Genomic DNA, 16821 nt, shown 5'->3' with positions numbered 1-16821 from the left:
AGCAACAGTCCAGCGCTGCTTCTCTGTAGCCCAAAGTGGCTTGACCTGGAGAATGCGGCACCTGTAGCCCATTTCCTGCACACGCCTGGGCTCTGGATGTTTCTACTCCAGACTCAGTCCACTGCTTCCGCAGGTCCCCCAAGGTCTGGAATCGGTCCTTCACCACAATCTTCCTCAGGGTCCGGTCAACTCTTCACGTTGTGCAGCGTTTTTTACTACACTTTTTCCTTCCCACAGACTTCCCACTGAGGTGCCTTGATACAGCACTCTGGGAACAGCCTATTCGTTCAGAAATGTCTTTCTGTGTCTTACCCTCTCGCTTGAGGGTGTCAATGATGGCCTTCTGGACAGGGTCGGGTCGGCAGTCTTACCCTTGATTGCAGTTTTGAGTAATGAACCAGGCTGGGAGTTTTTAAAAGCCTCAGGAATCTTTTGCAGGTGTTTAGAGTTAATTAGTTGATTCAGATGATTAGGTTAATTGCTCGTTTAGAGAACCTTTTCATGATATGCTAATTTTTTGAGATAGGAATTTGGGGTTTTCATGAGCTGTTTGTCAAAATCATATTAAAACAATAAAAGACCTGAAATATTTCAGTTGGTGTGCAATGAATCTAAAATATATGAAAGTTTAATTTTTATCATTACATTATGAAAATAATGAACTTTATCACAATATGCTATTTTTTTGAGAATGACCTATATGCCTTTCTCCACTGACGTTCTAACTTGTTCAAAGCCTTTCTAAGGATGCTGATTTTTAGAAGGAAGCTGTCTGACTCTGAGATTGTGAACAGGAACATGATTTGTGTAACATTAGCAGGACTTTATTAGCTGTTTGATAATGTAGTCAAGCCAAAGGCTAATCATATTACCATTATGTGTCTAACATGTAGAGAGCGATACATCTGATACATTTGTATATGACCCTGTTTCAGTGAGTGGGGGTGGGGATAATTTGTACAGGGCTTGACATTAAGCATGTTTATGTGCTTGTCCTTCGGACAAATAAATCGTTCATTCACTTGTCTGAATAAAAAATGTGCTTGTACGGAGGAAAGTTCGATATTTTTTTATTTTTTCGTGTGTGTGTGTGCGTTGTAAATATAATTTATTCTGAAGCAATATTCTCCCCAGTGTTCAATCAGCTTAAACATATTTAAATATGCATATTTGTGATTTAAAAAAAATATATTGAATCATTTGAAATGTATTATATTTTTACCTTTTATAAAGGGAATTTCACCCCTAATCCTATTAAATAAAGGCTATGCTTACGGTTTCATTTTACATTGTTAAATTTGATGAATACATTAAATTAAAATAAGACACTATAAGGGCTGTTACTAATCAAATAAAATAATTTACACTGAAAAATTACAACTGCATTAAATAATGTTTTGAGATTTGTAGTTTTGAATAGACAAATATCAAATGTTAGAAAGTATGTTTAAACATGAAACTAAACATCCAGTAGGTGGCAGCAGGTGGCCGTCTTAATGAGTGAGCCATTGAGTCGTTCATTCAAACGATTCATTCAAACACTGAATTGTTCAGTTGCTGTGAGAAATGGTTCTGCTGTGAACGATTTTCGCTGCTGAAATAGAACAAACACACTCAATATTGCATCTAAAATGTAAGTGACTTTAAGTGAATGTTAATGTAATGTTTATGGAACTTTCATATGAAATCAGTGTCACTTTCAGTCGTGATGGTATTCAGGAAACCGCTTAAACGCTTGTGTTGTAATTTCTCCTCGAGAGGCTGCACTAGCGTCAACAGCGCGAACTTTTTATCGTCATTTCATTATATATTATTATCCACTATCGATCGGCACTTGCACTAAATTAATGCACAATCATTCTTGCATTTTGGTGATTCGCTAACGTTAGTTGTTTTTTTTGTTTTAATCAGGCTCTTGTCCGTAAAGTAAAATTCTCTTTCACTTCAAAAAATCCACTTGTCCCGGACAAGCGTAAATGTCGAGCCCTGTTGTATATTCATTGGTTCACATATACTAAATGAAGCTAGGGTGTAGAGTTACATTTAAGCTATTTTAAGCATGAATAATATTTTTTAAAGGAAAAAATGTTTAAATATGTAATTTTGGTGGGTTGAAATTATTGGCAGGGGGACTTTAAGTTTCATTACAATTACAGGTTGTTTTTGTTTTATTATCAGGGTTTTATTTTTAGTTAAAACAACACAGGCCCAAACTGCAACACTTATCAGTATTTAAGGGAAGTCAGATAATCTGTGTTCATCATAATAGCTTATTTGCTTTAAAGCTTGGGCAGCATGATTGTATGAGAGGCGATAACATTTTCAGGTCTTTTAGATGTCTGACAAAACTAGCTTTGTATATTTGTAGAATCCCAATCAGCACTAAAGTATTTGGCAGTGTAATATTTGTATGTTTAGTATTTGGCATAAAATATAATCCTAAAAAAACTACAGTGAATTCAAAGTATATGTTTTTTGTCTGTATGTCACCATACATGTGGTTTAGTACAACATTTTTTGGAGAATGGAAAATGCTGATGGTTAATCTTTCCTTTTCCTTTTGAAATATGCTGACTCTGGGAGTTTCTCTGATAGACCATGTTGTTTTAGCCTGGTCAGGTTTTGCTGCTTTAACCTTTCCTCAAAGTAGCAAACAGCTGCTCATTGACAGAGACAGTCCTTGTCAGAGTATGAAGATGTATAAGTTGTGTAACAGACATATTTACTTGTTTCTCACACTAGTTGATGTGTCATCAAATTAACATATGATATTATTACAAAAAATGCTATTAAGATGAAATGTACACTTTATAAAAACTTAAGGGCACTCTTTGCTCCTTCGTTTCGTATGTAAAACTCTCTTTTACTATAGGATTCAGCCGAGAGATGGTAGGGTTTGGAGATCACTTATTAACTCTGTGTACTTTTATGGCTTTCTTACAGGAAGCAGGCAGCAGACTTTTACATGGAACATCAGTCAAAGTCTTTTTTCAAGTGAGTCTTTCCTGAGTCAATGATTAACTTATATGTAAGGGCTGGTTTTGAAGGAGACTCTGACACCTGAACCACCAACTTTGAGATTGTCATAGTGACTTTGACTTGACTTTGACTTGACTTTGTATGACAGTGCATGTTTTTAACTTGAAATTCAATCATAAACCCTAAGAATAAAGTTGCTTTTTCTTCAACAACAGTAATCTGGTGCAGTTTGTAACGTCTGGTCCCGTGATTGCTATGGAGCTGATGGGGGATGAGGCCGTGTCGACCTGGAGAAAGGTTCTGGGCCCGACGGATTCTGGTGTGGCACAGAAAGATGCAGCACACAGTCTCAGAGCCCAGTTTGGTACTGATGGCACTAAGAATGCTGGACATGGGTCAGACTCTTTGGCATCTGCTGCACGGGTAACAAAAAAGCAACTGTCAAAAGCAATTAATCAAGTCTTAATTGAAAATTTCCAGTAATATACTAAAACAAATTTTTATTGATACCTATTAGGAGCTGGAGTTCTTCTTCCCCTCTACTACTGGTCATGGTCCCTCCAACACAGCCACGTACTTAGACTGCACCTGCTGTATCATCAAACCTCATGCCATCTCAGAGGGTAAACCCACACACAAGCACTGACAATACCATGTCTAATCAGTCATCTTTGAAATGACCTATTAAAGATGAGATATAGCGTAGTTAAATATTTGCTATTTGTAATGTGCTGTTTGTAGTGTATTATTAACCCATCCCTGTTTATAATTGCACATTAATCATCAGAAGAATACGGCAATATGTCATGCCTCATCATTCCTGTGACTGTCCCAGATATTCTCTTAAATGCTGGTCCAAGAGTTCCACTAACCCGGAGACAAAACCGGCTATATATATATATATATATATATATATATATATATATATTAGGGCCGGGACTCGATTAAAAAAATTAATCTAATTAATTAGAGGCTTTGTAATTAATTAATCGAAATTAATCGCATTTTAATCGCATATAAATATTTGACCTGAGAACAATGAGAAGTAATTTTTCACATGTATTTTTAGTATACCATTGAATAATGACTGAATACATAAGCTTAATCAACAAAATATAGTTTATTTATTTGACCTGAGAACAATGAGAAGTAATTTTTCACATGTATTTTTAGTATACCATTGAATAATGACTGAATACATAGGCTTAATCAACAAAATATAGTTTATTTATTTCAGTCCAGCAGACCAGCGCAATGTTTGCCATTAAGTTTAGCAAAAGCATACTTGTGATATTTGAGGCTCGATGTAATGCGGTGATACGCAAATTCCTTGTTGTATAGCTTGCACACAACCCTGCTCTTGACGACGCTTCCATCCTTTCGTTCTTTCGTTTTTTAAAACAAAATTTCCCATCCACGGGGCCAAGCAAAGCGGTCTCATCAGCTTCTTCGTTCATGTTCGCTCATGCCCTGCGTCTCAATCAGCTCCCTAGTTCCCTAGTCAGGGCACTGATCAGGACATAAGTCAATGGGCTGACTCCCTGATCAGTGCCCTGACTACTGAACTAGGGAACTGATTGAGACGCACCCATGTTGTTGTCGTGACTCCGGAGCTTTACTGTCTATGCTCCGGAGCGCTAGTTGGTGTTCCAGTATAATCGGTCCGTCGAAACTGATTTATTGAAAAACGTTCCGCGGTGCAAAAATAAATGCGGTTAAATTTTTTATTTTTTTTGCGTAATTAATTAACGCGTTAAAGTCACGTAATTAATTAATCTTAATTAACGCGTTAAAGTCCCGGCCCTAATATATATATATACATCAAACATACATGAGCAAAATATAATTACGTAAGTATTTAGATTGAACATGTATCATATATAACACTTATTTTAAAACTGAATTATTATTATTTTTTTGCTATATATTGCAACTTTAAATTTTAAATTAAATATATTTTCCATCTGGGGATATCACTCTTGTAGAGTGCCAAACTTGCTCAGGAGCCATACTCATGGCTGATTTGTAAGGAGATAATTTATTTTTTATTTTTTTGAAGATCTTTTCGTCAAACCAGTTCATAAAGTCTGTTTATACTGTGAGTAGCATGCTGAATTCTTAATGATGCACTATAAGCCTATTTGTCTTTTGTAAGTTGTCTCTTACAACTTGTAAAGCAAGTTGTAAGAGCGAATTACCCACCCATTGTTGGAAAAAAGACATCTGTCAGGCTTGATGCAAAATACACAGTGACAGGCATTCAAACAACACTTCCTGTTCTGCAAATCTGACTGAATCCAGGTGGTTTATATTTTGCACTTTGAAGTTTACATTCTTTTTGAAGTAGATTAATTACTATTTAGTTGTAAATTTGACGTTTGAAAAGAGTCATATCAGCCAAATCATATCACTTATGTGTGACCTTCACCCAGACCAATGCTGAATTTTAAAACGACTCTTTCAAAAAACGATTTCTTCTCAAAAGAATTCTTCTTTTCAAAGGGAAACCAAGTAGTGGATTTGGTGGAAGTGCAAACCTAGTTCTCATGAATGAAAGGAGCTGGTCAGCTAGTGAAGGTGTTACTTCAGAGTCCGTTGGTCCTTTTGTGATTGTCTTCTGCTTATATACATGTCTTTATTCCCTCCTGGCCTACTGTTGTTTTGCTTGTTATACGTTGATGAGTATAAAACCCCCAAAGCCAGTTCATACTCTTAACCAAGCCTTCGCTCCGGATTTGTCCAAATCCGTCTCCTGATCCCTGTTCATGGAGCATGCCGCCAGGGCACTGACCTGTGAAATCTCAAATCCTCTCGATAGGGCTGAGGTAGATATTTCACATAGTGGACATGGACTAAACAGGCCCCAAGTTGATTTTGTACATTGCTGTGGGCTGAGTAACCTAGAGGGAATGTTAAACAATCACACACACACACACACACACCAGAACCCCAACAACAGACCCAATCAGTCATGAACACCAAAAATATTACAAATGCATGAAGACCTCAAACCGTTTTGACGAACTTCTGTCGATTTTAGGGGTTTCGATCTTTCTCTGGTAATTTGCCTCATTATTGAAATGGCCTTTTCATATCGTACATCTCGCAGTCCCTTCAAAATAAAAATGGGTCAGATCGTGTCAAAGTAGCACAACACGGAAGTATTATGGTCACTTTCCTAGCTTTTGCTCAACTTTATTTCACCTGTTAGCATTGTGTCAACTCTCCATATTTTTCAACCAATTTCACACCCACATTCATATTCAAGCTACCAACCTCCTGCAGTTTGTCTGTTCTCAGGACCTCCATCAAAAGGGCTGGCAACCACTGATTTAAAGAGGATTGCAGGCCTGATTACCTTTTGATTGGAGGCCTGGAGCCCACCAGGTTTTCAAAAGGAGTAAATAAAAATAGCCAGTAATGAAAGTTCCTGCTGAGAGAGCCGCTACATGACTGTAATTAAACAGATTATGCGGCAACCGCTCTGTTCAGTTTTTCAGGATGGTCATGTGGCTTGGTTCACCTTATGTTGTAACATTACTTTTGGATTATAGACTACAATAGCATGTTGTTCGCATCCCTCAACTGTAGTTACGCACTAATTTTAACTCAACTATAGTCTCACCCTCTGCAATGTCATTTTGTGTAAGATTGGATTGTGTGATTGTATGCTTTCCATTTCTCATCTCCATCCTTCAGACCTCAAACCTAATATAACCACTTTATTCCTCAAGAAATGGCAAGCCGAATGGGAATTTAGCTAAGTCAGTTTAATAGAAACAAACTTAGCTAAATCAATCCTGTAGTAGATGGTGGGAAACGTGATGTCCATTTTGAAAATCAGTGGGACCATATTATTTACACTTGCTGTTGAATAGACCAATCCACAATAACCAATACATTTTGTTAATGGGTGAAGATCCTCTTTTATGCCCCTTTTTGCCAGAGTGCATATTTTCATATTTTAATTGTGTTGGATTAAACTCCATTATGACTCTTTACTTTTCAGTTAATGTATGTTTGGCAGCAGCACTGCTATATTACAGTTTTAAAGCTACAGTGTGTAACTTTTTTAGTTTATTCTTAGCTAAAAACACTTAGTTCTTTCAAAAATATATGTGCTCATTAATGTATATTTACTTCTTTCAAGTAATAAAGTATTTTCGTAAGTTTATAATATGCCATTGAAAATACATACGGGTGAGGGGTTTGAATGCCAGTCGCCATGTTGTCCCTCCATCTTGAAAGTACATTAGCCAAAGAGGGACATACCCATAAATTCAAGCTTTGCCTTTCACGTTTTAACACTCTGGCACCGTGTCGAATGTGAAGAGGCGGATTACCATGTTAATCTTGGACTAAATCGGCTACCGTAGGAGTTAAAACGAAATCTGAATTGAGAGGAACAGAAACTAATATTCACTGGATGGTCATATACCTTTTCACCGCTAGATGGGGGAAAATATCACACAGTTTAGCTTTAAAATGTAATTTATTCCTGTAATGGCAAATCTGAATTTTCAACAGCCATCACTTCAGACGTCAGTGTCACATGATCCTTCAGAATCATTCTAATATGCAAGAGACATATCTTATTATCAATGTTGAAAAATATGTTTGTAGAAACAGATTTTTAATTTTCTTCTGTGATGAACAGAATTTTAAAAGAATAGCATTTATGTGAAATAGACATGTTTACTGTCACATTTAATCAATGTAATGCATCCTTGCTGAATAAAAATATTAATTTCTTTCCCTCAGTGACCCCAAACTTTTGAACTAAACTTGAACTAGTGTATACTATGGAAATTTAGCTAATTATGCCATGTGTGACCTTGTTGTGTTATATTATATAGAATGCTTAATGACAAACTGCATACTGTAGCTGTAGGTAAGGTAAAGGTCATAATTCTCTGAATTGTCTTTGCTTGGCATGTACTCAAAGCAAGCAGCATGCCATAATAAATGGGTAATGATTTACTTAAACCTATTGTCCAGGGTTAGGGTCATATCACAGAATTGTGGTGCATTTTAACCTGCCTACTTTCTCTGTTCTTTTAATAGAATACAATTATTAACCTAGTATGCAGTGTTGAGCTTCTCTAGATGGTTAATGTTGTCATCAAGGTCATGCTACTTCAGAGTGTAAAATGGCTTAAACTTTGGGCATCCTTCATTAATGTATTCTGAGATTCACACCATGTGGTCCAAAGTCTATAACACTAAAGTTTGTTGTAGCTGAAAGCATTTGTCTGACTTAATCCTGACCTGCTGATATCAGACCTTCAAACAGATTTGATGTCCTATCAAAATTATTAGCTGATAAAAAAAGTCGCTTTAACGATGTAAAAGTTTGAATTACAGCATTTGTAGATGTCATCCAATCAATCCGCATTTTTAAGCTGAAAAGTCTCAGCTATAGAAATGCGGTTTGATTTGTTTTGAACTGGCTCATGACTGGAATAGACAAATGTGTTGCCAGGCAGCACTGATACCATTGCCTAGCAACAGGGATGACTGTCTGGAAGCTGCTGTCAGAATTGGAACCTTTAGGGTCACCAGTGGTGCCGAGGGAGGGTTGTGGATGTGTGAAGATGTCATTTATGTGACAAAAGAAAATTATCTGGTGCAGTTATTACTGTGCATAGGGAAATAATCTGTTCATGCTATGTGAACTGCAAATAAGAATTTCCCTCTTATTTCTTAGAAAATGTTAAATATTACATTTTAAATATTAAATATTTTCCGCTATTGAAATGAGATTGAAATCGCATTTGATGTGAACTTTGTAGTATTTGTCCTATCTCTGAAAAAAAACAAAACATCAAATTGTTTTTTTTTCTTGTCAAAGACAGCCGTGAACATATCTGACTGCACTGTAAAACAAATTCAATATGAATATAGTTAAAACAATTATAATATTCCTTGAAACATACTATATGCACTGATTGATTGGCAATAGCTTTACAATTTACCACAGTAAAAATGTTCTGTACTAGAAATTAACCACAAACCTCTTAATCAGTTCTAATTGATACATACCCCGCTGTGTGCCTATTATTAATATAATCTTTCAGCGCTCAGTCCAAAGGAAAGGACCTGGAGATTCACTCTCATGTTATTGAGATCAAAGTCTCTCTTTTGAAGTCACTCCTTCATGATCTTGTGAAGTGTTTGTTGGCCTTTAACTCGGCATGATCATATTGGTTAAACAGAAGGTTGAAAGTCTTACTTGCCACTTAACTAATGTGGCCAATGCAACATATAGCTCTTTAACTGTAGGGACAGTCACCCTAGAGAAAGGGTGCATAGTCAATAGAGCATGATCACATCCTAGAGTTCCTAGATCACTTCTACTTGGTATTGAACTTAAAACCTTTGTGTTAGCATCTCAGATCCTTAATCATTACTTCTATCTAATGATTAGTCTGCTCTTAGAAGTGCAAGTTATGTTTCCAATAGCATGTGAATATACCCTGCACTATACTTTGTTGTCCTTAAAGGGGAAACGTGTCATATTTTCAATGTTTAAAAATGCACTTGTTAGGATTACAGACACCTTTAAATGTATAAGATTCATGTTAATCTTTTTTTTATTTTTTGGTCTATTTTAATTTTAACTTTTTTGTTATTCATCTTTTAATATTAATTTATACATTCACTGTATCCCAAATCTCAAGCTATATATGTGGAGAATGATTTAAAAAAAAAAAAAAAAATGTAATCTGTGTTTGCATGGTTTATTCTATATAGGATCATGTGATTCTAAAGACTGGACTAATGATGCTGACAATTCCGCTTTGTATCACAGAAATAAATTGCATTTTAAAACATATTCAAATAGAAAAAGTTATTTTAAATTGTAAAAGTATTTCACTATAATTATGTTTTTGCTGTAATTTGGATCAAATAAATGCAGCCTTGTTGAGCAGAAGTTATGTGTGTGTGTGTGTGTGTGTATATATATATATATATATATATATATATATATATATATATGTGTATATGTATATATATATGTATGTATGTGTATATATATATATATATATATATGTATGTTTATATATATATATATATATATATATATATATATATATATATATGTATGTATGTATGTATATATATATATATATATATGTATGTATATATATATATATATATATATATATATATATATATATATATATATATATGTATATATATGTATATATATATATATATATATATATATGTATTAAATATGAATAAAAAATATATATATATAAAAAATTAATGTGATAAAAGTTCATTATTTTCCGTAGCATATCATGAAAAGTTTCTCTAAACGAGCTATTAACCTAATCATCTGAATCAACTAATTAACTCTAAACACCTGCAAAAGTTTCCTGAGGCTTTTAAAAACTCCCAGCCTGGTTCATTACTCAAAACTGCAATCAAGGGTAAGACTGCCGACCTGACTGCTGTCCAGAAGGCCATCATTGACACCCTCAAGCGAGAGGGTAAGACACAGAAAGACATTTCTGAATGAATAGGCTGTTCCCAGAGTGCTGTATCAAGGCACCTCAGTGGGAAGTCTGTGGGAAGGAAAAAGTGTAGCAAAAAACACTGCACAACGAGAAGAGGTGACCGGACCCTGAGGAAGATTATGGAGAAGGACCGATTCCAGACCTTGGGGGACCTGCGGAAGCAGTGGACTGAGTCTGGAGTAGAAACATCCAGAGCCCAGGCGTGAGCAGGAAATGGGCTACAGGTGCCGCATTCTCCAGGTCAAGCCACTTTGGGCTACAGAGAAGCAGCACTGGACTGTTGCTCAGTAGTCCAAAGTACTTTTTTCGGATGAAAGCAAATTTTGCATGTCATTCGGAAATCATGGTGCCAGAGTCTGGAGGAGGACTGGGGAGAAGGAAATGCCAAAATGCCTGAAGTCCAGTGTCAAGTATCCACAGTCAGTGATGGTCTGGGGTGCCATGTCAGCTGCTGGTGTTGGTCCACTGTGTTTTATCAAGGGCAGGGTCAATGCAGCTAGCTATCAGGAGATTTTGGAGCACTTCATGCTTCTATCTGCTGAAAAGCTTTATGGAGATGAAGATTTCGTTTTTCAGCACGATCTGGCACCTGCTCACAGTGCCAAAACCACTGGTAAATGGTTTACTGACCATGGTATTACTGTGCTCAATTGGCCTGCCAACTCTCCTGACCTGAACCCCATAGAGAATCTGTGAGATATTGTGAAGAGAAAGTTGAGAGACACAAGACCCAACACTCTGGATGAGCTTAAGGTCGCTATCGAAGCATCCTGGGCCTCCATAACACCTCAGCAGTGCCACAGGCTGATTGCCTCCATGCCACGCCGTATTGAAGCAGTCATTTCTGCAAAAGGATTCCCGACCAAGTATTGAGTGCATAACTGAACATAATTATTTGACAGTTGACTTTTTTTGTATTCGAAACACTTTTCTTTTATTTGTCGGATGAAATATGCTAATTTTTTGAGATTTGGGTTTTCATGAGCTGTATGCCAAAAATCATCAGTATTAAAACAATAAAAGACCTGAAATATTTCAGTTGGTGTGCAATGAATCTAAAATATAGATAAAATAGTGCGTGCGTGTGTACATACACTACCAGTCAAAAGTTTGAGAACAGTAACACTTCAAAAGTCTCTTCTGCTCACCAAGGCTGCATTTATTTGATCAAAAATAGAGAAAAAACATTATTATTGTGAAATAATATTTTTATAATTTAAAATAACTTTTTCTATTTGAATATGTTTTAGAATGCAATTTATTTCTGTGATTTAAAGCTGAATTTTTAGCATCATTACTCCAGTCTTTAGTCACATGATCCTTCAGAAATCAGTCTAGCATGCTGATTTGCTGCTCAAGAAACGTTTATTATTATTACTATTATTATCAATGTTGAAATCAGTTTTGTACAATTGTTTTTAGGATTATTTAATGAATAGAACATTTTAAATAGAACATTCAAAAGAACAACATTTATCTGAAATATAAAGCTTTTGCAACATTATAAATGTCTATACTGTCACTTGATCAACTTAATGCTTCCTTGCTAAATATATGTGTAAAAAAAAAAAAAAAAATTCTTACTGACCCAAACCTTTTGCATGGTAGTACAATGTTACAAAAGCTTTCTATTTGACTGGTAGTGTGTGTCCGGCACCTCAGATAAATTAATAAATAACGTCTCACACACAGGGCTGACAAACTATTGCTGCATTCGCCGTTCTATTGAAGCGATAACGAGTGACAGGCAGTCGCTTTATCCATTTGAATTTGCTACAAGCGCAACATCATGTTTACAGTAAAGGCTCTGTGGCGAAACTAGCTGAACCAGACCTCCAGCTCTTACCATATGAACAGAAGTGTTGAGGTAAACTAAGCTGCCTTGACTGTAATCATGGCTGTTGCCAGTTATGAGGTCTCTGTGTCCAGACCTCTATATTTTTCATAGTTGTATTTAATAAATGTTGTAAAAAAAAAAAAAAAAAAGTGAGATTAGGCATAAAATAATGAAAGTGTGTGTACATATTGTAATTAATGTATTAAATGTATTTACTTAGTGTCCTTCAAGGAATTAACTTATCTAATAAAATGTAGGGTAAATATCAGTTGACCCTATGAATAGGCCTATCTACGTTGTGATTTATTTATTTTATAGTTATGTCTTCAGCCATTTTGGTGTGTTACATTGAAAGCAGTTTTGGACATGGCATTTTTATGTTTGAATTTTCATTGGGGAAAAAAGGTTGCATTTCAAATTGTGGTGCTCAGCAGTTTTAACATAGTATCGTCATCATATCAGTGTAGATGTTGATGTACCAAAGTAAAACCGTGTGTGTGTGTGTGTGTGTGTGTGTGTGTGTGTGTGTGTGTGTGTGTGTTTAATTTAGAGAGATTTTTGTCCAAAAAAAATTAGTTTCAATTTTTAAATGAGCATCTTTCATTAAGGTTATCTTTTTTTTTTTCAGCATTGACAGGAAAGATTCTCAAGTCAATCATAGAAAATGGATTTGAGATAACTGCCCTACAAATGGTAAGTAATTTAGTTCAATTTAAATTACTTTTCAGTCTTTAGATGCAAACCTGCATACAATAGCAACATTTTCAAACAGTATGTTTAAATGATAAAGTTCAATTAATTTTAGCAATGAAAGGTAGACACATTTTATGGGTATTAGACCAGCCTCTCTTTAAGAACAGACGATGAAACTAATAGCAAACATAGGCAAAGTAAAAAGTCTCTCTATAAAGCAAGGGCAAACACAATTATGTTTCCCCTTTGGTGTAACCTGACCCCGTCATCGACCATACATTCTGTGACCAGATCAGTAGCCTCCCACATCTCCAACTGAGTCCTCTGCTGACCAATTACAGGGCGGCAGCTTTGTCACATGACCCTGCTGAAAATAGTGTACAGAGGATCCCCCTGGGCAACAGTGGATCAATGAAGGTTTTGTTACTATTAGAAAGCATGTTTGTCCAGGCCTGAGTTGGTGGTCAATAAAAAGAATATCAGACAGTGATAATAGTGTGTTGAAATGGTTGGTCAGGAGATTTTATTGCAAATGTGTTGGATAACTCTCTGAGATGCAGAATTATTATATATATATATATATATATATATATATATATATATATATATATATATATATATATATATATATATATATATATATATATATATATATATATATATGTATATATATATATATATATACATCAGCTGAGAACTAACATATGCTGGCTTCTTCTTGAATATGCTTGTGTGTCGTGTTCGCTTGTTTGTTCATTTGCGTTCGTATTGTCGCTCAATTCAGCGAGGATAAAGACCCGTTCAATTCCACACTGTATGGAGCATTTAAATCTCCTCACTGTCAGTTTCAAGCGTCAGTTTACAAAGTATGTCCAACAAGTAAGATACTATGTTTATTTCCTCTTTTCATGATCTATATATATATATATATATATATATATATATATATCTGGGTTTCCGTTGTCCGGTAATTACCGGACATTGGCCGGGAAAAAAATTAAATGTCCGACAACATGAAATCTTTTCGGTCAAATTGTCAGATTAAAACTGCCTCTTATCGATACCATAAGCCTGCGACGTGATGCCCTCGCTGTCATGACTGCTCCGTGGCTATGGAGGATTGCAATTCTCCACAGCCTGCGAAGCAGAGTAGGCTATGTGAGCGGAGCGGAGCGGCGAGATTTTGAATGGAGTGAGGAGCGATTTTTTTAAAAGTCGGAGCGTTGTGGTTTTTACTCGCTCCGAGAGCGCTCCACTACTGCTCCATCACGAGAACAATTTATGACAACGGGCCGGCACAGCACTACATTTTTCGCCAGAACTAGAGCGTAAATCGGCTCAAAAAAATAAAGCCCAACCCTACCCGAGCCCATGCACCCAAGAGACCGGCCCTGCCCGTGTAAGTATCGAGAACGAGCCTGTAATGACTAATTAGCGGAGCGGAGCCGGTGTGATCAGCTCAATAATCCGCAGGCCCGCGCTCATGAACCCATCGGTAAAATGATGTTCGTTCAAATCCAGCTCAGACATGACATAAATCTGTAGCTTACTATAGGCTACTTGTTGTAGCCATTAAACAATTTTTTTTTCTTCATATTTATGTTTAAATATTATAATATTATTTTTAGATTTCATCTGATTATGATAGGCTATAAGTGCAAAAATGCAAGTGGGTCAGAAATTATTTTGGTGGTTATATTTAGTTTAATATTAAGTTTTGTTTTGTAAAAAGCCTTTCTTTCGTTTTGTACAAATTGTCTCTTAATTTTAATAAAGGTTTCTTCGGTTAATTGCATGTATTTAATAAATAAGATATAAATAAGTAGACTAGGTCGCGGAAGCCATCGCTTTCAGTGCTCATTAACTGAAGCGCGTCTCAAATGAACTGAAACTCAGCAGGCTTGCCTCACAGACATGAGGAATATGTAGCCTAATATGTGTAGAAACGAAAAGATTTAAATAAGCACATAGTGCAGTGTTCAGAACTCACGGTAAACAACCAGCTTGATACAGATGATCACGGCGATTGGCATGAGCGGGATGTTAAAGTTTAAGGGAATTTTTTATTTTTTTTTACCTTCTACTGAATATGATCGGGTGCAAGCACATTTTAAACAGGTAGCACTTATTCACACACGTAATTTTGTGAATAAGTAATTTTGTCGTTTTCTCTAATGCATTCAAAAACATATTGTAGTGCTTACCTGCTTACAGTTATCAGTATACTGTTATATTCTATTATATGATTTTGTCATTTCACACGGTGGCCAATTTAAATGTTACCAACTAAATGAGACATACTGAGTTTATAATTAAATTTATTAATTGCGTTTAATTATTGCATCTAAACACAATAGTGTTGTGCCAAGATTTTTCACGTGAATAAATGCAAATAGATTTGCACACTTTGCTTATAATCCCTGGTCTAGTCCGTTAAACTTGTCAGAAGTTCTCGTTTCTAATATGCCCTCGTAGCCTATTTTTTCTCTCATCAAAACCGAATACCATCAGTGGTTGTACATCAAGAGCAGGAACAGTTTTTGTGCATTTTGTTTCGCGATCTGACCGGAACAAACAGAAAGTCTCTGCAACGGCGTTAAGCATTGCGCTCGTCTGTGTGAAAACTGCATGAGCCGCGAGAGAATCTGCTCCACTGATAACAGCGGCAACGAGCGCCAGATCGCCTCTTATTTAACAAACGAATGAAATGATACTCTTCTAGTTAACCAGAGATGTTTTGTTTGTATTAGTTAGGTTCATCCGTGAAGCAAGATAAAAAAGTGGTGGGGACATGTCCCACCTGTCCCACCCGCAAATTACGCCTATGAGTTAAAAAAATTGGTTGATTGACGCCAATCGGACGTTCATGTTTTTTTCCGTCTATTTGAAAGTTAGGCTAATAAACATGTTGCATATACGGCCTGATTATGTCTTTTTTTTAAGTTACACAAACTGCTTTCAGGAATTTTTGACCGGCATATCATCAAAACGTCCGGAAAACGAAACCTCTGCCGGTCACTTTGACCGGCACCATTTTTTTCTAGCGGAAACTCTGATATATATATATATATATATATATATATATATATATATATATATATATATATATATATATATATATATATATATATATATATATATATATATGTATGTATATGTGTTGCTGTTCCCACAAAGTTGGGAGCCAGAAATTGTCCAAAATGTCTTGGTATGCTGAAGCATTAAAGGTCCCGTTCTTTGCTAATTCCGTCTTTCAAACTTTAGTTAGTGTGAAATGTTGCTGTTAGAGCATAAATAATACCTGTAAAATTATAAAGCTCAAAGTTCAATGCCAAGCGAGATATTTTATTTACCAGAAGTTCCCTTTCAAAGCCTACAGCGAACGGCCGGTTTGGACTACACCCCTGCACTTCCTTGCTGTAATGACATCACTAGAACAGTTTGTTGACTAACCCTCCGCCCTCAAGAATACGCAAAATAGGGGGTGTGATCTTGTTGCTCTCTCACGTGGAGAAGAGCGCGCATTCAGCGCCTGCATCTCCCCGTTATGGTAAGAGGCGGGACCTTTCCGGGCAAAGTGCGCTAAGCTGCTGTCCAATCACAACACGGGAAGCGCTGGCCCAATCAGAACTCGTTACGTATTTCTGAAGGAGGGAACTCATAGTACAAGGGTGAGATGTACACCCCATGATTACAAGGAAATCATCAGGCCGTTTTTAGGACAGAGAAAACAGCGGTGTACAGATAAATAAATAGTGTGAAAAATACTGTGAAAAACACGCTGTA

At 36.1% G+C, this 16821-nt stretch overlaps 1 protein-coding gene across 1 annotated transcript in view; it reads left to right on the top strand.

Moving 5' to 3' along the window:
• The window catches only part of nme7 (NME/NM23 family member 7), a 51427-nt gene that overhangs the window by 9820 nt on the left and 24786 nt on the right, over positions 1-16821 (top strand). The window contains exons 5-8 of the mRNA XM_067459680.1: positions 2944-2994; positions 3195-3402; positions 3497-3602; positions 12971-13035. Coding sequence (XP_067315781.1) covers positions 2944-2994; positions 3195-3402; positions 3497-3602; positions 12971-13035 — 430 coding nt within the window. The remainder of the gene's footprint in view (positions 1-2943; positions 2995-3194; positions 3403-3496; positions 3603-12970; positions 13036-16821) is intronic.

The sequence above is a fragment of the Pseudorasbora parva genome, chromosome 12 (assembly GCF_024679245.1).
Source record: "Pseudorasbora parva isolate DD20220531a chromosome 12, ASM2467924v1, whole genome shotgun sequence".
In the NCBI taxonomy this organism is placed as follows: Eukaryota; Metazoa; Chordata; class Actinopteri; order Cypriniformes; family Gobionidae; genus Pseudorasbora; species Pseudorasbora parva.
This window is presented reverse-complemented; position numbering and strand designations above follow the sequence as displayed.